The sequence below is a fragment of the Oncorhynchus gorbuscha genome, linkage group LG25 (genome assembly GCF_021184085.1).
Source record: "Oncorhynchus gorbuscha isolate QuinsamMale2020 ecotype Even-year linkage group LG25, OgorEven_v1.0, whole genome shotgun sequence".
NCBI classification, from domain to species: Eukaryota; Metazoa; Chordata; class Actinopteri; order Salmoniformes; family Salmonidae; genus Oncorhynchus; species Oncorhynchus gorbuscha.
The window spans coordinates 50033452-50059789 of NC_060197.1; the positions used below are offsets into that span (position 1 = coordinate 50033452).

At 45.4% G+C, this 26338-nt stretch overlaps 1 protein-coding gene across 1 annotated transcript in view; it reads right to left on the bottom strand.

Annotated features, from left to right (window-relative positions):
- camta2 (calmodulin binding transcription activator 2) overlaps positions 1-26338 on the bottom strand; it is a 180436-nt gene that overhangs the window by 56514 nt on the left and 97584 nt on the right. The window contains 1 exon segment of the mRNA XM_046329061.1: positions 947-1081. Coding sequence (XP_046185017.1) covers positions 947-1081 — 135 coding nt within the window.

Genomic DNA, 26338 nt, shown 5'->3' on the forward strand with positions numbered 1-26338 from the left:
CTCTAGTATCTCCTCTCCTCCTCTCCTCTAGTATCTCCTCTCCTCTCTCCTCCTCTAGTATCTCCTCTCCTCATCTAGTCTCTCCTCCTCTCCTCTAGTATCTCCTCTCCCCTCTCCTCCTCTCCTCATCTAGTCTCTCCTCCTCTCCTCTAGTATCTCCTCTCCCCTCTCCTGCTCCAAGGGAACACCACCATGTCATGTGAGTTTGTAGCACATATATACAGTGTAAAAATGTAAAAACATTAAACATTAAGAACACCTTCCTAATATTGAGTTCCTCCCCCTCTTGCCCTCAGAACAGCCTCAACTAGTCGGGCATGGACTCTACAAGGTGTTGAAAGCGTTCCACAGGGATGCTGACCCATGTCCTTTGGGTGGTGGACCATTCTTGATAAACACAGGAAACTGTTGAATGTGAAAAATCCAGCAGCGTTGTAGTTCTTTACATAAACCGGTGCGCCTGGCACCTACTACCATACCCTGTTGAAAGGCACTTCGTCTTACCCATTCACTCTCTGAATGACACACACACACAATCCATGTCTCAAATTTCTCAAGGCTTAAAAATCCTTCTTTAACCTGTCTCCTCCCCTTCATCTACACTGATTGAGTGGATTTAACAAGTGACATCAATAAGGGATCATATATTTCACCTGGATTCACCTGGTCAGTCTCATGGAAAGAGCAGGTGTTCCTAATGTTTTGTCCACCTAGTGTATGTTGTTTGTGAATCGAGAATCTAACCATGGTTGCAATGACAGGCTTGTTTGTTTGTATTTGTGTGTGTGTGTGTGTGTGTGTGTGTGTGTGTGTGTGTGTGTGTGTGTGTGTGTGTGTGTGTGTGTGTGTGTGTGTGTGTGTGTGTGTGTGTGTGTGTGTGTGTGTGTGTGTGTGTGTGTGTGTGTGTGTGTGTGTGTGTGTGTGTGTGTGTGTGGTAGCTACTCACCGTCCAGGGACAGCCAGTCCAGCTGTGAGCTGGGTAGAGACGAGGCGTTTCTAGCTCTGTATTCAAACAGAACAGACGAAGAGACAGACCCACTGTCCTCCACTATATGAAGAGACACCAACCCTGCCTCGTGGGCTAAAGGGGAAGGAGAGACAGAGCGGGAGGGGAGGAGAGAGAGAGAGAGAGAGAGGGAGGAGGGGGAGGAGAGAGAGAGAGAGGGAGGGGGATGAGGGGGAGGGGAGAGAGGGAGGGGAGGAAGACAGAGAGAGGGGAGGAGGGGGAGGAGAGACAGAGCGATAGGGAAGGAGAGAGAGAGAGGGGGAGAGAGAGAGGGATGGGAGGAAGACAGAGAGAGGGAGGGGAGGAGGGAGGAAGACAGAGAGAGGGGAGGAGGGGGAGGAGAGACAGAGCGGTAGGGGAGGAGAGAGAGAGGGAAGGGAAGAGGGGAGGGGGAGATGAGGGAGAGAGGGAGAGATGAGGGAGAAGGGGATGGTGAACATCAGTAACGTCCAGAAGTTCAGGGTGTTGAGGATGAAAACTCCTTCCAAGGACCAGGCAGAGATCATTATACAGTTAACAAGAGTTTAACCAATGAGATCAGGATGAAGTCAAGACGTTTCTGTCTCCATTACCTACACAGAAAGCTGCTTCCAGAGAAGACACTTCTTTAGGGAACCATCAACAACAGGTTCAGAGCCAATGTGTCTAATATAGAGGGTCAATCTTTAAAACCTATTCATGTACAAGAAGCATTCAATCTTGAGCTGGTGCCTCAACTGCCCTAAGAGACAAGGAACCAGTGTGTGAGGACGGGGTGAGGACTGCCCTAAGAGACAAGGAACCAGTGTGTGAGGACGGGGTGAGGACTGCCCTAAGAGACAAGGAACCAGTGTGTGAGGACGGGGTGAGGACTGCCCTAAGAGACAAGGAACCAGTGTGTGAGGACGGGGTGAGGACTGCCCTAAGAGACAAGGAACCAGTGTGTGAGGACGGGGTGAGGACTGCCCTAAGAGACAAGGAACCAGTGTGTGAGGACGGGGTGAGGACTGCCCTAAGAGACAAGGAACCAGTGTGTGAGGACGGGGTGAGGACTGCTGATGCAGTAAAACAATCCACTGAAGCATATACATTAAACAGTAACAACCATTCTGCTATCTAGAGGACACAGTAACAACCATTCTGCCACCTAGTGGACACAGCAACAACCATTCTGCCATCTAGTGGACACAGTAACAACCATTCTGCCATCTAGTGGACACAGTAACAACCATTCTGTCATCTAGTGGACACAGTAACAACCATTCTGCCATAAGTCGCTCTGGATAAGAGCGTCTGCTAAATGACTTAAATGTAAATGTAAATGTATCTAGAGGACACAGGAACAACCATTCTGCCATCTAGAGTACACAGTAACAACCATTCTGCCATCTAGAGGACACAGTAACAACCATTCTGCCATCTAGTGGACACAGTAACAACCATTCTGCCATCTAGTGGACACAGTAACAACCATTCTGCCATCTAGTGGACACAGGAACAACCATTCTGCCATCTAGAGTACACAGTAACAACCATTCTGCCATCTAGAGGACACAGTAACAACCATTCTGCCATCTAGTGGACACAGTAACAACCATTCTGCCATCTAGAGGACACAGGAACAACCATTCTGCAACAACCATTCTGCCATCTAGAGGACACAGGAACAACCATTCTGCCATCTAGTGGACACAGGAACAACCATTCTGCCATCTAGTGGACACAGTAACAACCATTCTGCCATCTTGAGGACACAGGAACAACCATTCTGCAACAACCATTCTGCCATCTAGAGGACACAGGAACAACCATTCTGCCATCTAGTGGACACAGGAACAACCATTCTGCCATCTAGTGGACACAGTAACAACCATTCTGCAACAACCATTATGCCATCTAGAGGACACAGGAACAACCATTCTGCCATCTAGAGGACACAGGAACAACCATTCTGCCATCTAGTGGACACAGGAACAACCATTCTGCAACAACCATTATGCCATCTAAAGGACACAGGAACAACCATTCTGCCATCTAGTGGACACAGGAACAACCATTCTGCCACCTAGTGGACACAGTAACAACCATTCTGCAACAACCATTATGCCATCTAGAGGACACAGGAACAACCATTCTGCCATCTAGAGGACACAGGAACAACCATTCTGCCATCTAGTGGACACAGGAACAACCATTCTGCAACAACCATTATGCCATCTAAAGGACACAGGAACAACCATTCTGCCATCTAGTGGACACAGGAACAACCATTCTGCCATCTAGTGGACACAGGAACAGCCATTCTGCCATCTAGTGGACACAGGAACAACCATTCTGCCATCTAGAGGACACAGGAACAACCATTCTGCCATCTAGTGGACACAGTAACAACCATTCTGCTATCTAGAGGACACAGTAACAACCATTCTGCCATCTAGTGGACACATAACAACCATTCTGCCATCTAGTGGACACAGTAACAACCATTCTGCCACCTAGTGGACACAGCAACAACCATTCTGCCATCTAGTGGACACAGTAACAACCATTCTGCCATCTAGTGGACACAGTAACAACCATTCTGTCATCTAGTGGACACAGTAACAACCATTCTGCCATAAGTCGCTCTGGATAAGAGCGTCTGCTAAATGACTTAAATGTAAATGTAAATGTATCTAGAGGACACAGGAACAACCATTCTGCCATCTAGAGTACACAGTAACAACCATTCTGCCATCTAGAGGACACAGTAACAACCATTCTGCAACAACCATTCTGCTATCTAGAGGACACAGTAACAACCATTCTGCGATCTAGTGGACACAGTAACAACCATTCTGTCATCTAGTGGACACAGTAACAACCATTCTGCCATAAGTCGCTCTGGATAAGAGCGTCTGCTAAATGACTTAAATGTAAATGTAAATGTATCTAGAGGACACAGGAACAACCATTCTGCCATCTAGAGTACACAGTAACAACCATTCTGCCATCTAGAGGACACAGTAACAACCATTCTGCAACAACCATTCTGCTATCTAGAGGACACAGTAACAACCATTCTGCCACCTAGTGGACACAGCAACAACCATTCTGCCATCTAGTGGACACAGTAACAACCATTCTGCCATCTAGTGGACACAGTAACAACCATTCTGTCATCTAGTGGACACAGTAACAACCATTCTGCCATAAGTCGCTCTGGATAAGAGCGTCTGCTAAATGACTTAAATGTAAATGTAAATGTATCTAGAGGACACAGGAACAACCATTCTGCCATCTAGAGTACACAGTAACAACCATTCTGCCATCTAGAGGACACAGTAACAACCATTCTGCCATCTAGTGGACACAGTAACAACCATTCTGCCATCTAGTGGACACAGTAACAACCATTCTGCCATCTAGTGGACACAGGAACAACCATTCTGCCATCTAGAGTACACAGTAACAACCATTCTGCCATCTAGAGGACACAGTAACAACCATTCTGCCATCTAGTGGACACAGTAACAACCATTCTGCCATCTAGAGGACACAGGAACAACCATTCTGCAACAACCATTCTGCCATCTAGAGGACACAGGAACAACCATTCTGCCATCTAGTGGACACAGGAACAACCATTCTGCCATCTAGTGGACACAGTAACAACCATTCTGCCATCTTGAGGACACAGGAACAACCATTCTGCAACAACCATTCTGCCATCTAGAGGACACAGGAACAACCATTCTGCCATCTAGTGGACACAGGAACAACCATTCTGCCATCTAGTGGACACAGTAACAACCATTCTGCCATCTAGTGGACACAGTAACAACCATTCTGCAACAACCATTATGCCATCTAGAGGACACAGGAACAACCATTCTGCCATCTAGAGGACACAGGAACAACCATTCTGCCATCTAGTGGACACAGGAACAACCATTCTGCAACAACCATTATGCCATCTAAAGGACACAGGAACAACCATTCTGCCATCTAGTGGACACAGGAACAACCATTCTGCCATCTAGTGGACACAGGAACAGCCATTCTGCCATCTAGTGGACACAGGAACAACCATTCTGCCATCTAGAGGACACAGGAACAACCATTCTGCCATCTAGTGGACACAGTAACAACCATTCTGCTATCTAGAGGACACAGTAACAACCATTCTGCCATCTAGTGGACACAGTAACAACCATTCTGCCATCTAGAGGACACAGTAACAACCATTCTGCCATCTAGTGGACACATAACAACCATTCTGCCATCTAGTGGACACAGTAACAACCATTCTGCCACCTAGTGGACACAGCAACAACCATTCTGCCATCTAGTGGACACAGTAACAACCATTCTGCCATCTAGTGGACACAGTAACAACCATTCTGTCATCTAGTGGACACAGTAACAACCATTCTGTCATCTAGTGGACACAGTAACAACCATTCTGCCATAAGTCGCTCTGGATAAGAGCGTCTGCTAAATGACTTAAATGTAAATGTAAATGTATCTAGAGGACACAGGAACAACCATTCTGCCATCTAGAGTACACAGTAACAACCATTCTGCCATCTAGAGGACACAGTAACAACCATTCTGCCATCTAGTGGACACAGTAACAACCATTCTGCCATCTAGTGGACACAGTAACAACCATTCTGCCATCTAGTGGACACAGGAACAACCATTCTGCCATCTAGAGTACACAGTAACAACCATTCTGCCATCTAGAGGACACAGTAACAACCATTCTGCCATCTAGTGGACACAGTAACAACCATTCTGCCATCTAGAGGACACAGGAACAACCATTCTGCAACAACCATTCTGCCATCTAGAGGACACAGGAACAACCATTCTGCCATCTAGTGGACACAGGAACAACCATTCTGCCATCTAGTGGACACAGTAACAACCATTCTGCCATCTTGAGGACACAGGAACAACCATTCTGCAACAACCATTCTGCCATCTAGAGGACACAGGAACAACCATTCTGCCATCTAGTGGACACAGGAACAACCATTCTGCCATCTAGTGGACACAGTAACAACCATTCTGCCATCTAGTGGACACAGTAACAACCATTCTGCAACAACCATTATGCCATCTAGAGGACACAGGAACAACCATTCTGCCATCTAGAGGACACAGGAACAACCATTCTGCCATCTAGTGGACACAGGAACAACCATTCTGCAACAACCATTATGCCATCTAAAGGACACAGGAACAACCATTCTGCCATCTAGTGGACACAGGAACAACCATTCTGCCATCTAGTGGACACAGGAACAGCCATTCTGCCATCTAGTGGACACAGGAACAACCATTCTGCCATCTAGAGGACACAGGAACAACCATTCTGCCATCTAGTGGACACAGTAACAACCATTCTGCTATCTAGAGGACACAGTAACAACCATTCTGCCATCTAGTGGACACAGTAACAACCATTCTGCCATCTAGAGGACACAGTAACAACCATTCTGCCATCTAGTGGACACAGTAACAACCATTCTGCCATCTAGTGGACACAGTAACAACCATTCTGCCATCTAGAGGACACAGTAACAACCATTCTGCCATCTAGTGGACACAGTAACAACCATTATGCAACAACCATTCTGCCATCTAGTGGACACAGTAACAACCATTCTGCAACAACCATTCTGCCATCTAGAGGACACAGGAACAACCGTTCTGCCATCTAGTGGACACAGGAACAACCATTCTGCCATCTAGTGGACACAGTAACAACCATTCTGCCATCTAGTGGACACAGGAACACCATTCTGCAACAACCATTATGCCATCTAGAGGACACAGGAACAACCATTCTGCCATCTAGAGGACACAGGAACAACCATTCTGCCATCTAGTGGACACAGGAACAACCATTCTGCAACAACCATTATGCCATCTAGAGGACACAGGAACAACCATTCTGCCATCTAGTGGACACAGGAACAACCATTCTGCCATCTAGTGGACACAGGAAAAACCATTCTGCCATCTAGTGGACACAGGAACAACCATTCTGCCATCTAGAGGACACAGGAACAACCATTCTGCCATCTAGTGGACACAGTAACAACCATTCTGCTATCTAGAGGACACAGTAACAACCATTCTGCCATCTAGTGGACACAGTAACAACCATTCTGCCATCTAGAGGACACAGTAACAACCATTCTGCCATCTAGTGGACACAGTAACAACCATTCTGCCATCTAGTGGACACAGTAACAACCATTCTGCCATCTAGAGGACACAGTAACAACCATTCTGCCATCTAGTGGACACAGTAACAACCATTCTGCAACAACCATTCTGCCATCTAGTGGACACAGTAACAACCATTCTGCAACAACCATTCTGCCATCTAGTGGACACAGTAACAACCATTCTGCCATCTAGAGGACACAGTAACAACCATTCTGCCATCTAGTGGACACAGTAACAACCATTCTGCAACAACCATTCTGCCATCTAGTGGAGACAGTAACAACCATTCTGCAACAACCATTCTGCCATCTAGTGGACACAGTAACAACCATTCTGCCATCTAGTGGACACAGTAACAACCATTCTGCAACAACCATTCTGCCATCTAGTGGACACAGTAACAACCATTCTGCCATCTAGAGGACACAGTAACAACCATTCTGCAACAACCATTCTGCCATCTAGTGGACACAGTAACAACCATTCTGCCATCTAGTGGACACAGTAACAACCATTCTGCCATCTAGAGGACACAGTAACAAACATTCTGCCATCTAGTGGACACAGTAACAACCATTCTGCCATCTAGTAGACACAGTAACAACCATTCTGCCATCTAGAGGACACAGTAACAACCATTCTGCCATCTAGTGGAAACAGTAACAACCATTCTGCAACAACCATTCTGCCATCTAGTGGACACAGTAACAACCATTCTGCCATCTAGTGGACACAGTAACAACCATTCTGCCATCTAGTGGACACAGTAACAACCATTCTGCCATCTAGTGGACACAGTAACAACCATTCTGCCATCTAGTGGACACAGTAACAACCATTCTGCCATCTAGTGGACACAGTAACAACTATTCTGCCATCTAGTGGACACAGTAACAACTATTCTGCCATCTAGTGGACACAGTAACAACCATTCTGCCATCTAGTGGACACAGTAACAACCATTCTGCCATCTAGTGGACACAGTAACAACCATTCTGCCATCTAGTGGACACAGTAACAACCATTCTGCCATCTAGAGGACACAGTAACAACCATTCTGCCATCTAGTGGACACAGTAACAACCATTCTGCCATCTAGAGGACACAGTAACAACCATTCTGCAACAACCATTCTGCCATCTAGTGGATACAGTAACAACCATTCTGCCATCTAGTGGACACAGTAACAACCATTCTGCCATCTAGAGGACACAGTAACAACCATTCTGCCATCTAGTGGACACAGTAACAACCATTCTGCCATCTAGTGGACACAGTAACAACCATTCTGCCATCTAGAGGACACAGTAACAACCATTCTGCCATCTAGTGGACACAGTAACAACCATTCTGCCATCTAGAGGACACAGGAACAACCATTCTGCAACAACCATTCTGCCATCTAGAGGACACAGGAACAACCATTCTGCCATCTAGTGGACACAGGAACAACCATTCTGCCATCTAGTGGACACAGTAACAACCATTCTGCCATCTTGAGGACACAGGAACAACCATTCTGCAACAACCATTCTGCCATCTAGAGGACACAGGAACAACCATTCTGCCATCTAGTGGACACAGGAACAACCATTCTGCCATCTAGTGGACACAGTAACAACCATTCTGCCATCTAGTGGACACAGTAACAACCATTCTGCAACAACCATTATGCCATCTAGAGGACACAGGAACAACCATTCTGCCATCTAGAGGACACAGGAACAACCATTCTGCAATCTAGTGGACACAGGAACAACCATTCTGCAACAACCATTATGCCATCTAAAGGACACAGGAACAACCATTCTGCCATCTAGTGGACACAGGAACAACCATTCTGCCATCTAGTGGACACAGGAACAGCCATTCTGCCATCTAGTGGACACAGGAACAACCATTCTGCCATCTAGAGGACACAGGAACAACCATTCTGCCATCTAGTGGACACAGTAACAACCATTCTGCTATCTAGAGGACACAGTAACAACCATTCTGCCATCTAGTGGACACAGTAACAACCATTCTGCCATCTAGAGGACACAGTAACAACCATTCTGCCATCTAGTGGACACAGTAACAACCATTCTGCCATCTAGTGGACACAGTAACAACCATTCTGCCATCTAGTGGACACAGTAACAACCATTCTGTCATCTAGTGGACACAGTAACAACCATTCTGCCATAAGTCGCTCTGGATAAGAGCGTCTGCTAAATGGACAAATGTAACAAAATTATCTAGAGGACACAGGAACAACCATTCTGCCATCTAGAGGACACAGTAACAACCATTCTGCCATCTAGAGGACACAGTAACAACCATTCTGCAACAACCATTCTGCTATCTAGAGGACACAGTAACAACCATTCTGCCATCTAGTGGACACAGTAACAACCATTCTGTCATCTAGTGGACACAGTAACAACCATTCTGCCATAAGTCGCTCTGGATAAGACACAGTAAAACCATTCTAAATGTATCTAGAGGACACAGGAACAACCATTCTGCCATCTAGTGGACACAGTAACAACCATTCTGCCATCTAGAGGACACAGTAACAACCATTCTGCAACAACCATTCTGCTATCTAGAGGACACAGTAACAACCATTCTGCCATCTAGTGGACACAGCAACAACCATTCTGCCATCTAGTGGACACAGTAACAACCATTCTGCCATCTAGTGGACACAGTAACAACCATTCTGTCATCTAGTGGACACAGTAACAACCATTCTGCCATAAGTAGCTCTGGATAAGAGCAGTAACAAATTCTTAAATGTAAATGTAAATGTATCTAGAGGACACAGGAACAACCATTCTGCCATCTAGAGTACACAGTAACAACCATTCTGCCATCTAGAGGACACAGTAACAACCATTCTGCCATCTAGTGGACACAGTAACAACCATTCTGCCATCTAGTGGACACAGTAACAACCATTCTGCCATCTAGTGGACACAGGAACAACCATTCTGCCATCTAGAGTACACAGTAACAACCATTCTGCCATCTAGAGGACACAGTAACAACCATTCTGCCATCTAGTGGACACAGTAACAACCATTCTGCCATCTAGAGGACACAGGAACAACCATTCTGCAACAACCATTCTGCCATCTAGAGGACACAGGAACAACCATTCTGCCATCTGCCATTAGTGGACACAGGAACAACCATTCTGCCATCTAGTGGACACAGTAACAACCATTCTGCCATCTTGAGGACACAGGAACAACCATTCTGCAACAACCATTCTGCCATCTAGAGGACACAGGAACAACCATTCTGCCATCTAGTGGACACAGGAACAACCATTCTGCCATCTAGTGGACACAGTAACAACCATTCTGCCATCTAGTGGACACAGTAACAACCATTCTGCAACAACCATTATGCCATCTAGAGGACACAGGAACAACCATTCTGCCATCTAGAGGACACAGGAACAACCATTCTGCCATCTAGTGGACACAGGAACAACCATTCTGCAACAACCATTCTGCCATCTAAAGGACACAGGAACAACCATTCTGCCATCTAGTGGACACAGGAACAACCATTCTGCCATCTAGTGGACACAGGAACAACCATTCTGCCATCTAGTGGACACAGGAACAACCATTCTGCCATCTAGAGGACACAGGAACAACCATTCTGCCATCTAGTGGACACAGTAACAACCATTCTGCTATCTAGAGGACACAGTAACAACCATTCTGCCATCTAGTGGACACAGTAACAACCATTCTGCCATCTAGAGGACACAGTAACAACCATTCTGCCATCTAGTGGACACAGTAACAACCATTCTGCCATCTAGTGGACACAGTAACAACCATTCTGCCACCTAGTGGACACAGCAACAACCATTCTGCCATCTAGTGGACACAGTAACAACCATTCTGCCATCTAGTGGACACAGTAACAACCATTCTGTCATCTAGTGGACACAGTAACAACCATTCTGTCATCTAGTGGACACAGTAACAACCATTCTGCCATAAGTCGGACTCTGGATAAACCATTCTGCCAAATGACTTAAATGTAAATGTAAATGTATCTAGAGGACACAGGAACAACCATTCTGCCATCTAGTGGACACAGTAACAACCATTCTGCCATCTAGAGGACACAGTAACAACCATTCTGCCATCTAGTGGACACAGTAACAACCATTCTGCCATCTAGTGGACACAGTAACAACCATTCTGCCATCTAGTGGACACAGGAACAACCATTCTGCCATCTAGTGGACACAGTAACAACCATTCTGCCATCTAGAGGACACAGTAACAACCATTCTGCCATCTAGTGGACACAGTAACAACCATTCTGCCATCTAGAGGACACAGGAACAACCATTCTGCAACAACCATTCTGCCATCTAGAGGACACAGGAACAACCATTCTGCCATCTAGTGGACACAGGAACAACCATTCTGCCATCTAGTGGACACAGTAACAACCATTCTGCCATCTTGAGGACACAGTGAACAACCATTCTGCAACAACCATTCTGCCATCTAGAGGACACAGGAACAACCATTCTGCCATCTAGTGGACACAGGAACAACCATTCTGCCATCTAGTGGACACAGTAACAACCATTCTGCCATCTAGTGGACACAGTAACAACCATTCTGCAACAACCATTATGCCATCTAGAGGACACAGGAACAACCATTCTGCCATCTAGAGGACACAGGAACAACCATTCTGCCATCTAGTGGACACAGGAACAACCATTCTGCAACAACCATTATGCCATCTAAAGGACACAGGAACAACCATTCTGCCATCTAGTGGACACAGGAACAACCATTCTGCCATCTAGTGGACACAGGAACAACCATTCTGCCATCTAGTGGACACAGGAACAACCATTCTGCCATCTAGAGGACACAGGAACAACCATTCTGCCATCTAGTGGACACAGTAACAACCATTCTGCCATCTAGAGGACACAGTAACAACCATTCTGCCATCTAGTGGACACAGTAACAACCATTCTGCCATCTAGAGGACACAGTAACAACCATTCTGCCATCTAGTGGACACAGTAACAACCATTCTGCCATCTAGTGGACACAGTAACAACCATTCTGCCATCTAGTGGACACAGTAACAACCATTCTGCCATCTAGTGGACACAGTAACAACCATTCTGCCATCTAGTGGACACAGTAACAACCATTCTGCAACAACCATTCTGCCATCTAGTGGACACAGGAACAACCATTCTGCCATCTAGTGGACACAGGAACAACCATTCTGCCATCTAGTGGACACAGTAACAACCATTCTGCCATCTAGTGGACACAGGAACACCATTCTGCAACAACCATTCTGCCATCTAGAGGACACAGTAACAACCATTCTGCCATCTAGTGGACACAGTAACAACCATTCTGCCATCTAGTGGACACAGTAACAACCATTCTGCAACAACCATTCTGCCATCTAGAGGACACAGTAACAACCATTCTGCCATCTAGTGGACACAGTAACAACCATTCTGCCATCTAGTGGACACAGTAACAACCATTCTGCCATCTAGTGGACACAGTAACAACCATTCTGCCATCTAGTGGACACAGGAACAACCATTCTGCCATCTAGTGGACACAGTAACAACCATTCTGCCATCTAGTGGACACAGTAACAACCATTCTGCCATCTAGTGGACACAGTAACAACCATTCTGCCATCTAGAGGACACAGTAACAACCATTCTGCCATCTAGTGGACACAGTAACAACCATTCTGCCATCTAGTGGACACAGTAACAACCATTCTGCCATCTAGAGGACACAGTAACAACCATTCTGCCATCTAGTGGACACAGTAACAACCATTCTGCAACAACCATTCTGCCATCTAGTGGACACAGTAACAACCATTCTGCAACAACCATTCTGCCATCTAGTGGACACAGTAACAACCATTCTGCCATCTAGAGGACACAGTAACAACCATTCTGCCATCTAGTGGACACAGTAACAACCATTCTGCAACAACCATTCTGCCATCTAGTGGACACAGTAACAACCATTCTGCAACAACCATTCTGCCATCTAGTGGACACAGTAACAACCATTCTGCCATCTAGTGGACACAGTAACAACCATTCTGCAACAACCATTCTGCCATCTAGTGGACACAGTAACAACCATTCTGCCATCTAGTGGACACAGTAACAACCATTCTGCAACAACCATTCTGCCATCTAGTGGACACAGTAACAACCATTCTGCCATCTAGTGGACACAGTAACAACCATTCTGCCATCTAGAGGACACAGTAACAACCATTCTGCCATCTAGTGGACACAGTAACAACCATTCTGCCATCTAGTGGACACAGTAACAACCATTCTGCCATCTAGAGGACACAGTAACAACCATTCTGCCATCTAGTGGAAACAGTAACAACCATTCTGCAACAACCATTCTGCCATCTAGTGGACACAGTAACAACCATTCTGCCATCTAGTGGACACAGTAACAACCATTCTGCCATCTAGTGGACACAGTAACAACCATTCTGCCATCTAGTGGACACAGTAACAACCATTCTGCCATCTAGTGGACACAGTAACAACCATTCTGCCATCTAGTGGACACAGTAACAACCATTCTGCCATCTAGTGGACACAGTAACAACCATTCTGCCATCTAGTGGACACAGTAACAACCATTCTGCCATCTAGTGGACACAGTAACAACCATTCTGCCATCTAGTGGACACAGTAACAACCATTCTGCCATCTAGTGGACACAGTAACAACCATTCTGCCATCTAGAGGACACAGTAACAACCATTCTGCCATCTAGTGGACACAGTAACAACCATTCTGCCATCTAGAGGACACAGTAACAACCATTCTGCAACAACCATTCTGCCATCTAGTGGATACAGTAACAACCATTCTGCCATCTAGTGGACACAGTAACAACCATTCTGCCATCTAGAGGACACAGTAACAACCATTCTGCCATCTAGTGGACACAGTAACAACCATTCTGCCATCTAGTGGACACAGTAACAACCATTCTGCCATCTAGAGGACACAGTAACAACCATTCTGCCATCTAGTGGACACAGTAACAACCATTCTGCCATCTAGAGGACACAGGAACAACCATTCTGCAACAACCATTCTGCCATCTAGTGGACACAGTAACAACCATTCTGCCATCTAGTGGACACAGGAACAACCATTCTGCCATCTAGTGGACACAGTAACAACCATTCTGCCATCTAGAGGACACAGTAACAACCATTCTGCAACAACCATTCTGCCATCTAGTGGACACAGTAACAACCATTCTGCCATCTAGTGGACACAGTAACAACCATTCTGCCATCTAGTGGACACAGTAACAACCATTCTGCCATCTAGTGGACACAGTAACAACCATTCTGCAACAACCATTCTGCCATCTAGAGGACACAGTAACAACCATTCTGCCATCTAGAGGACACAGTAACAACCATTCTGCCATCTAGTGGACACAGGAACAACCATTCTGCAACAACCATTCTGCCATCTAAAGGACACAGTAACAACCATTCTGCCATCTAGTGGACACAGTAACAACCATTCTGCCATCTAGTGGACACAGTAACAACCATTCTGCCATCTAGTGGACACAGTAACAACCATTCTGCCATCTAGAGGACACAGTAACAACCATTCTGCCATCTAGTGGACACAGTAACAACCATTCTGCCATCTAGAGGACACATTCTGTAACAACCATTCTGCCATCTAGTGGACACAGTAACAACCATTCTGCCATCTAGTGGACACAGTAACAACCATTCTGCCATCTAGTGGACACAGTAACAACCATTCTGCCATCTAGTGGACACAGTAACAACCATTCTGCCATCTAGTGGACACAGTAACAACCATTCTGCCATCTAGTGGACACAGTAACAACCATTCTGCAACAACCATTCTGCCATCTAGTGGACACAGTAACAACCATTCTGCAACAACCATTCTGCCATCTAGAGGACACAGTAACAACCATTCTGCCATCTAGTGGACACAGTAACAACCATTCTGCCATCTAGTGGACACAGTAACAACCATTCTGCCATCTAGTGGACACAGTAACAACCATTCTGCAACAACCATTCTGCCATCTAGTGGACACAGTAACAACCATTCTGCCATCTAGTGGACACAGTAACAACCATTCTGCAACAACCATTCTGCCATCTAGTGGACACAGTAACAACCATTCTGCCATCTAGTGGACACAGTAACAACCATTCTGCCATCTAGTGGACACAGTAACAACCATTCTGCAACAACCATTCTGCCATCTAGTGGACACAGTAACAACCATTCTGCATCTAGTGGACACAGTAACAACCATTCTGCCATCTAGTGGACACAGTAACAACCATTCTGCCATCTAGTGGACACAGTAACAACCATTCTGCAACAACCATTCTGCCATCTAGTGGACACAGTAACAACCATTCTGCCATCTAGTGGACACAGTAACAACCATTCTGCAACAACCATTCTGCCATCTAGTGGACACAGTAACAACCATTCTGCCATCTAGTGGACACAGTAACAACCATTCTGCCATCTAGAGGACACAGTAACAACCATTCTGCCATCTAGTGGACACAGTAACAACCATTCTGCCATCTAGTGGACACAGTAACAACCATTCTGCCATCTAGAGGACACAGTAACAACCATTCTGCCATCAACCATTCTGCCATCTAGTGGACACAGTAACAACCATTCTGCAACAACCATTCTGCCATCTAGTGGACACAGTAACAACCATTCTGCCATCTAGTGGACACAGTAACAACCATTCTGCCATCTAGTGGACACAGTAACAACCATTCTGCCATCTAGTGGACACAGTAACAACCATTCTGCCATCTAGTGGACACAGTAACAACCATTCTGCCATCTAGTGGACACAGTAACAACCATTCTGCCATCTAGAGGACACAGTAACAACCATTCTGCCATCTAGTGGACACAGTAACAACCATTCTGCCATCTAGTAGACACAGTAACAACCATTCTGCCATCTAGTGGACACAGTAACAACCATTCTGCCATCTAGTGGACACACAGTAACAACCATTCTGCAACAACCATTCTGCCATCTAGTGGACACAGTAACAACCATTCTGCCATCTAGTGGACACAGTAACAACCATTCTGCCATCTAGTGGACACAGTAACAACCATTCTGCCATCTAGTGGACACAGTAACAACCATTCTGCCATCTAGTGGACACAGTAACAACCATTCTGCCATCTAGTGGACACAGTAACAACCATTCTGCCATCTAGCACAGTAACAACCATTCTGCCATCTAGTGGACACAGTAACAACCATTCTGCCATCTAGTGGACACAGTAACAACCATTCTGCCATCTAGTGGACACAGTAACAACCATTCTGCCATCTAGTGGACACAGTAACAACCATTCTGCCATCTAGTGGACACAGTAACAACCATTCTGCCATCTAGTGGACACAGTAACAACCATTCTGCCATCTAGTGGACACAGTAACAACCATTCTGCCATCTAGTGGACACAGTAACAACCATTCTGCCATCTAGTGGACACAGTAACAACCATTCTGCCATCTAGTGGACACAGTAACAACCATTCTGCATCTACAACCATTCTGCCATCTAGTGGACACAGTAACAACCATTCTGCCATCTAGTGGACACAGTAACAACCATTCTGCAACAACCATTCTGCCATCTAGTGGACACAGTAACAACCATTCTGCCATCTAGTGGACACAGTAACAACCATTCTGCCATCTAGTGGACACAGTAACAACCATTCTGCCATCTAGTGGACACAGTAACAACCATTCTGCCATCTAGTGGACACAGTAACAACCATTCTGCCATCTAGTGGACACAGTAACAACCATTCTGCCATCTAGTGGACACAGTAACAACCATTCTGCCATCTAGTGGACACAGTAACAACCATTCTGCAACAACCATTCTGCCATCTAGTGGACACAGTAACAACCATTCTGCCATCTAGTGGACACAGTAACAACCATTCTGCCATCTAGTGGACACAGTAACAACCATTCTGCAACAACCATTCTGCCATCTAGTGGACACAGTAACAACCATTCTGCCATCTAGTGGACACAGTAACAACCATTCTGCCATCTAGTGGACACAGTAACAACCATTCTGCCATCTAGTGGACACAGTAACAACCATTCTGCCATCTAGTGGACACAGTAACATTCTGCCATCTAGTGGACACAGTAACAACCATTCTGCAACAACCATTCTGCCATCTAGTGGACACAGTAACAACCATTCTGCCATCTAGTGGACACAGTAACAACCATTCTGCCATCTAGTGGACACAGTAACAACCATTCTGCCATCTAGTGGACACAGTAACAACCATTCTGCCATCTAGTGGACACAGTAACAACCATTCTGCCATCTAGTGGACACAGTAACAACCATTCTGCCATCTAGTGGACACAGTAACAACCATTCTGCCATCTAGTGGACACAGTAACAACCATTCTGCCATCTAGTGGACACAGTAACAACCATTCTGCCATCTAGTGGACACAGTAACAACCATTCTGCCATCTAGTGGACACAGTAACAACCATTCTGCAACAACCATTCTGCCATCTAGTGGACACAGTAACAACCATTCTGCCATCTAGTGGACACAGTAACAACCATTCTGCCATCTAGTGGACACAGTAACAACCATTCTTCTGCCATCTAGTGGACACAGTAACAACCATTCTGCCATCTAGTGGACACAGTAACAACCATTCTGCCATCTAGTGGACACAGTAACAACCATTCTGCCATCTAGTGGACACAGTAACAACCATTCTGCCATCTAGTGGACACAGTAACAACCATTCTGCCATCTAGTGGACACAGTAACAACCATTCTGCCATCTAGTGGACACAGTAACAACCATTCTGCCATCTAGTGGACAGTAACAACCATTCTGCCATCTAACAACCATTCTGCCATCTAGTGGACACAGTAACAACCATTCTGCCATCTAGTGGACACAGTAACAACCATTCTGCCATCTAGTGGACACAGTAACAACCATTCTGCCATCTAGTGGACACAGTAACAACCATTCTGCCATCTAGTGGACACAGTAACAACCATTCTGCAACAACCATTCTGCCATCTAGTGGACACAGTAACAACCATTCTGCCATTCTGCCATCTAGTGGACACAGTAACAACCATTCTGCAACAACCATTCTGCCATCTAGTGGACACAGTAACAACCATTCTGCCATCTAGTGGACACACAGTAACAACCATTCTGCCATCTAGAGGACACAGTAACAACCATTCTGCCATCTAGTGGACACAGTAACAACCATTCTGCCATCTAGTGGACACAGTAACAACCATTCTGCCATCTAGTGGACACAGTAACAACCATTCTGCCATCTAGTGGACACAGTAACAACCATTCTGCCATCTAGTGGACACAGTAACAACCATTCTGCAACAACCATTCTGCCATCTAGTGGACACAGTAACAACCATTCTGCCATCTAGTGGACACAGTAACAACCATTCTGCCATCTAGTGGACACAGTAACAACCATTCTGCCATCTAGTGGACACAGTAACAACCATTCTGCCATCTAGTGGACACAGTAACAACCATTCTGCCATCTAGTGGACACAGTAACAACCATTCTGCCATCTAGTGGACACAGTAACAACCATTCTGCCATCTGCCATCTAGTGGACACAGTAACAACCATTCTGCCATCTAGTGGACACAGTAACAACCATTCTGCAACAACCATTCTGCCATCTAGTGGACACAGTAACAACCATTCTGCCATCTAGTGGACACAGTAACAACCATTCTGCCATCTAGTGGACACAGTAACAACCATTCTGCCATCTAGTGGACACAGTAACAACCATTCTGCCATCTAGTGGACACAGTAACAACCATTCTGCCATCTAGTGGACACAGTAACAACCATTCTGCCATCTAGTGGACACAGTAACAACCATTCTGCCATCTAGTGGACACAGTAACAACCATTCTGCAACAACCATTCTGCCATCTAGTGGACACAGTAACAACCATTCTGCAACAACCATTCTGCCATCTAGTGGACACAGTAACAACCATTCTGCCATCTAGTGGACACAGTAACAACCATTCTGCCATCTAGTGGACACAGTAACAACCATTCTGCCATTCTAGAGTGGACACAGTAACAACCATTCTGCCATCTAGTGGACACAGTAACAACCATTCTGCCATCTAGTGGACACAGTAACAACCATTCTGCCATCTAGTGGACACAGTAACAACCATTCTGCAACAACCATTCTGCCATCTAGTGGACACAGTAACAACCATTCTGCCATCTAGTGGACACAGTAACAACCATTCTGCAACAACCATTCTGCCATCTAGTGGACACAGTAACAACCATTCTGCCATCTAGTGGACACAGTAACAACCATTCTGCCATCTAGTGGACACAGTAACAACCATTCTGCCATCTAGTGGACACAGTAACAACCATTCTGCCATCTAGTGGACACAGTAACAACCATTCTGCCATCTAGTGGACACAGTAACAACCATTCTGCCATCTAGTGGACACAGTAACAACCATTCTGCCATCTAGTGGACACAGTAACAACCATTCTGCCATCTAGTGGACCATTTCTGCAACAACCATTCTGCCATCTAGTGGACACAGTAACAACCATTCTGCCATCTAGTGGACACAGTAACAACCATTCTGCCATCTACAACCATTCTGCCATCTAGTGGACACAGTAACAACCATTCTGCCATCTAGTGGACACAGTAACAACCATTCTGCCATCTAGTGGACACAGTAACAACATTCTGCCATCTAGTGGACACAGTAACAACCATTCTGCCATCTAGTGGACACAGTAACAACCATTCTGCCATCTAGTGGACACAGTAACAACCATTCTGCCATCTAGTGGACACAGTAACAACCATTCTGCCATCTAGTGGACACAGTAACAACCATTCTGCCATCTAGTGGACACAGTAACAACCATTCTGCAACAACCATTCTGCCATCTAGTGGACACAGTAACAACCATTCTGCCATCTAGTGGACACAGTAACAACCATTCTGCCATCTAGTGGACACAGTAACAACCATTCTGCATCTAGTGGACACAGTAACAACCATTCTGCCATCTAGTGGACACAGTAACAACCATTCTGCCATCTAGTGGACACAGTAACAACCATTCTGCCATCTAGTGGACACAGTAACAACCATTCTGCCATCTAGTGGACACAGTAACAACCATTCTGCCATCTAGTGGACACAGTAACCCATTCTGCCATCTAGTGGACACAGTAACAACCATTCTGCCATCTAGTGGACACAGTATTCTGTCATCTACAACCATTCTGCCATCTAGTGGACACAGTAACAACCATTCTGCCATCTAGTGGACACAGTAACAACCATTCTGCAACAACCATTCTGCCATCTAGTGGACACAGTAACAACCATTCTGCCATCTAGTGGACACAGTAACAACCATTCTGCCATCTAGTGGACACAGTAACAACCATCTAGTGGACACAGTAACAACCATTCTGCCATCTAGTGGACACAGTAACAACCATTCTGCCATCTAGTGGACACAGTAACAACCATTCTGCCATCTAGTGGACACAGTAACAACCATTCTGCCATCTAGTGGACACAGTAACAACCTGCATTCTGCCATCTAGTGGACACAGTAACAACCATTCTGCCATCTAGTGGACACAGTAACAACTGCATTCTGCAACAACCATTCTGCCATCTAGTGGACACAGTAACAACCATTCTGCAACAACCATTCTAACAACCATTCTGCCATCTAGTGGACACAGTAACAACCATTCTGCATTCTGCCATTCTAGTGGACACAGTAACAACCATTCTGCCATCTAGTGGACACAGTAACAACCATTCTGCCATCTAGTGGACACAGTAACAACCATTCTGCCATCTAGTGGACACAGTAACAACCATTCTGCCATCAACCATTCTGCCATCTAGTGGACACAGTAACAACCATTCTGCCATCTAGTGGACACAGTAACAACCATTCTGCAACAACCATTCTGCCATCTAGTGGACACAGTAACAACCATTCTGCCATCTAGTGGACACAGTAACAACCATTCTGCCATCTAGTGGACACAGTAACAACCATTCTGCCATCTAGTGGACACAGTAACAACCATTCTGCCATCTAGAGGACACAGTAACAACCATTCTGCCATCTAGTGGACACAGTAACAACCATTCTGCCATCTAGTGGACACAGTAACAACCATTCTGTCATCTAGTGGACACAGTAACAACCATTCTGCAACAACCATTCTGCCATCTAGTGGACACAGTAACAACCATTCTGCAACAACCATTCTGCCATCTAGTGGACACAGTAACAACCATTCTGCAACAACCATTCTGTCATCTAGTGGACACAGTAACAACCATTCTGCAACAACCATTCTGTCATCTAGTGGACACAGTAACAACCATTCTGCAACAACCATTCTGCCATCTAGTGGACACAGTAACAACCATTCTGCCATCTAGTGGACACAGTAACAACCATTCTGCCATCTAGTGGACACAGTAACAACCATTCTGCCATCTAGTGGACACAGTAACAACCATTCTGCCATCTAGTGGACACAGTAACAACCATTCTGCCATCTAGTGGACACAGTAACAACCATTCTGCCATCTAGTGGACACAGTAACAACCATTCTGCCATCTAGTGACACAGTAACAACCATTCTGCCATCTAGTGGACACAGTAACAACCATTCTGCCATCTAGTGGACACAGTAACAACCATTCTGCAACAACCATTCTGCCATCTAGTGGACACAGTAACAACCATTCTGCCATCTAGTGGACACAGTAACAACCATTCTGCCATCTAGTGGACACAGTAACAACCATTCTGCCATCTAGTGGACACAGTAACAACCATTCTGCCATCTAGTGGACACAGTAACAACCATTCTGCCATCTAGTGGACACAGTAACAACCATTCTGCAACAACCATTCTGCCATCTAGTGGACACAGTAACAACCATTCTGCCATCTAGTGGACACAGTAACAACCATTCTGCAACAACCATTCTGCCATCTAGTGGACACAGTAACAACCATTCTGCCATCTAGTGGACACAGTAACAACCATTCTGCCATCTAGTGGACACAGTAACAACCATTCTGCCATCTAGTGGACACAGTAACAACCATTCTGCCATCTAGTGGACACAGTAACAACCATTCTGCCATCTAGTGGACACAGTAACAACCATTCTGCCATCTAGTGGACACAGTAACAACCATTCTGCCATCATCTAGTCTGCCATCTAGTGGACACAGTAACAACCATTCTGCAACAACCATTCTGCCATCTAGTGGACACAGTAACAACCATTCTGCCATCTAGTGGACACAGTAACAACCATTCTGCCATCTAGTGGACACAGTAACAACCATTCTGCCATCTAGCACAGTAACAACCATTCTGCCATCTAGTGGACACAGTAACAACCATTCTGCCATCTAGTGGACACAGTAACAACCATTCTGCCATCTAGTGGACACAGTAACAACCATTCTGCCATCTAGTGGACACAGTAACAACCATTCTGCCATCTAGTGGACACAGTAACAACCATTCTGCCATCTAGTGGACACAGTAACAACCATTCTGCCATCTAGTGGACACAGTAACAACCATTCCATCTAGTGGACACAGTAACAACCATTCTGCCATCTAGTGGACACAGTAACAACCATTCTGCAACAACATTCTGCCATCTAGTGGACACAGTAACAACCATTCTGCCATCTAGTGGACACAGTAACAACCATTCTGCCATCTAGTGGACACAGTAACAACCATTCTGCCATCTAGTGGACACAGTAACAACCATTCTGCCATCTAGTGGACACAGTAACAACCATTCTGCCATCTAGTGGACACAGTAACAACCATTCTGCCATCTAGTGGACACAGTAACAACCATTCTGCCATCTAGTGGACACAGTAACAACCATTCTGCCATCTAGTGGACACAGTAACAACCATTCTGCCATCTAGTGGACACAGTAACAACCATTCTGCCATCTAGTGGACACAGTAACAACCATTCTGCCATCTAGTGGACACAGTAACAACCATTCTGCAACAACCATTCTGCCATCTAGTGGACACAGTAACAACCATTCTGCCATCTAGTGGACACAGTAACAACCATTCTGCCATCTAGTGGACACAGTAACAACCATTCTGCCATCTAGTGGACACAGTAACAACCATTCTGCCATCTGCCATCTAGTGGACACAGTAACAACCATTCTGCCATCTAGTGGACACAGTAACAACCATTCTGCCATCTAGTGGACACAGTAACAACCATTCTGCCATCTAGTGGACACAGTAACAACCATTCTGCTCTAGTGGACAACAACCATTCTGCCATCTAGTGGACAACCATTCTGCAACAACCATTCTGCCATCTAGTGGACACAGTAACAACCATTCTGCCATCTAGTGGACACAGTAACAACCATTCTGCCATCTAGTGGACACAGTAACAACCATTCTGCCATCTAGTGGACACAGTAACAACCATTCTGCCATCTAGTGGACACAGTAACAACCATTCTGCCATCTAGTGGACACAGTAACAACCATTCTGCCATCTAGTGGACACAGTAACAACCATTCTGCCATCTAGTGGACACAGTAACAACCATTCTGCCATCTAGTGGACACAGTAACAACCATTCTGCAACAACCATTCTGCCATCTAGTGGACACAGTAACAACCATTCTGCCATCTAGTGGACACAGTAACAACCATTCTGCCATCTAGTGGACACAGTAACAACCATTCTGCCATCTAGTGGACACAGTAACAACCATTCTGCCATCTAGTGGACACAGTAACAACCATTCTGCCATCTAGTGGACACAGTAACAACCATTCTGCAACAACCATTCTGCCATCTAGTGGACACAGTAACAACCATTCTGCCATCTAGTGGACACAGTAACAATAATTCTGCAACAACCATTCTGCCATCTAGTGGACACAGTAACAACCATTCTGCCATCTAGTGGACACAGTAACAACCATTCTGCCATTCTGCCATCTAGTGGACACAGTAACAACCATTCTGCCATCTAGTGGACACAGTAACAACCATTCTGCCATCTGCCATCTAGGACACAGTAACAACCATTCTGCCATCTAGTGGACACAGTAACAACCATTCTGCAACATTCTGCCATCTAGTGGACACAGTAACAACCATTCTGCCATCTAGTGGACACAGTAACAACCATTCTGCAACATCTAGTGGACACAGTAACAACCATTCTGCAACAACCATTCTGCCATCTAGTGGACACAGTAACAACCATTCTGCAACAACCATTCTGCCATCTAGTGGACACAGTAACAACCATTCTGCAACAACCATTCTGCCATCTAGTGGACACAGTAACAACCATTCCATTCTGCCATCTAGTGGACCATTCTGCCATCTAGTGGACACAGTAACAACCATTCTGCCATCTAGTGGACACAGTAACAACCATTCTGCCATCTAGTGGACACAGTAACAACCATTCTGCCATCTAGTGGACACAGTAACAACCATTCTGCCATCTAGTGGACACAGTAACAACCATTCTGCCATCTAGTGGACACAGTAACAACCATTCTGCCATCTATCTGGACACAGTAACAACCATTCTGCCATCTAGTGGACACAGTAACAACCATTCTGCCATCTAGTGGACACAGTAACAACCATTCTGCCATCTAGTGGACACAGTAACAACCATTCTGCCATCTAGTGGACACAGTAACAACCATTCTGCAACAACCATTCTGCCATCTAGTGGACACAGTAACAACCATTCTGCCATCTAGTGGACACAGTAACAACCATTCTGCCATCTAGTGGACACAGTAACAACCATTCTGCCATCTAGTGGACACAGTAACAACCATCTAGCACACAGTAACAACCATTCTGCCATCTAGTGGACACAGTAACAACCATTCTGCCATCTAGTGGACACAGTAACAACCATTCTGCAACAACCATTCTGCCATCTAGTGGACACAGTAACAACCATTCTGCCATCTAGTGGACACAGTAACAACCATTCTGCAACAACCATTCTGCCATCTAGTGGACACAGTAACAACCATTCTGCCATCTAGTGGACACAGTAACAACCATTCTGCCATCTAGTGGACACAGTAACAACCATTCTGCCATCTAGTGGACACAGTAACAACCATTCTGCCATTCTAGAGGGACACAGTAACAACCATTCTGCCATCTAGTGGACACAGTAACAACCATTCTGCCATCTAGTGGACACAGTAACAACCATTCTGCCATCTAGTGGACACAGTAACAACCATTCTGCAACAACCATTCTGCCATCTAGTGGACACAGTAACAACCATTCTGCAACAACCATTCTGCCATCTAGTGGACACAGTAACAACCATTCTGCAACAACCATTCTGCCATCTAGTGGACACAGTAACAACCATTCTGCAACAACCATTCTGTCATCTAGTGGACACAGTAACAACCATTCTGCAACAACCATTCTGCCATCTAGTGGACACAGTAACAACCATTCTGCCATCTAGTGGACACAGTAACAACCATTCTGCCATCTAGTGAACACAGTAACAACCATTCTGCCATCTAGTGGACACAGTAACAACCATTCTGCCATCTAGTGGACACAGTAACAACCATTCTGCCATCTAGTGGACACAGTAACAACCATTCTGCCATCTAGTGGACACAGTAACAACCATTCTGCCATCTAGTGGACACAGTAACAACCATTCTGCCATCTAGTGGACACAGTAACAACCATTCTGCCATCTAGTGGACACAGTAACAACCATTCTGCCATCTAGTGGACACAGTAACAACCATTCTGCCATCTAGTGGACACAGTAACAACCATTCT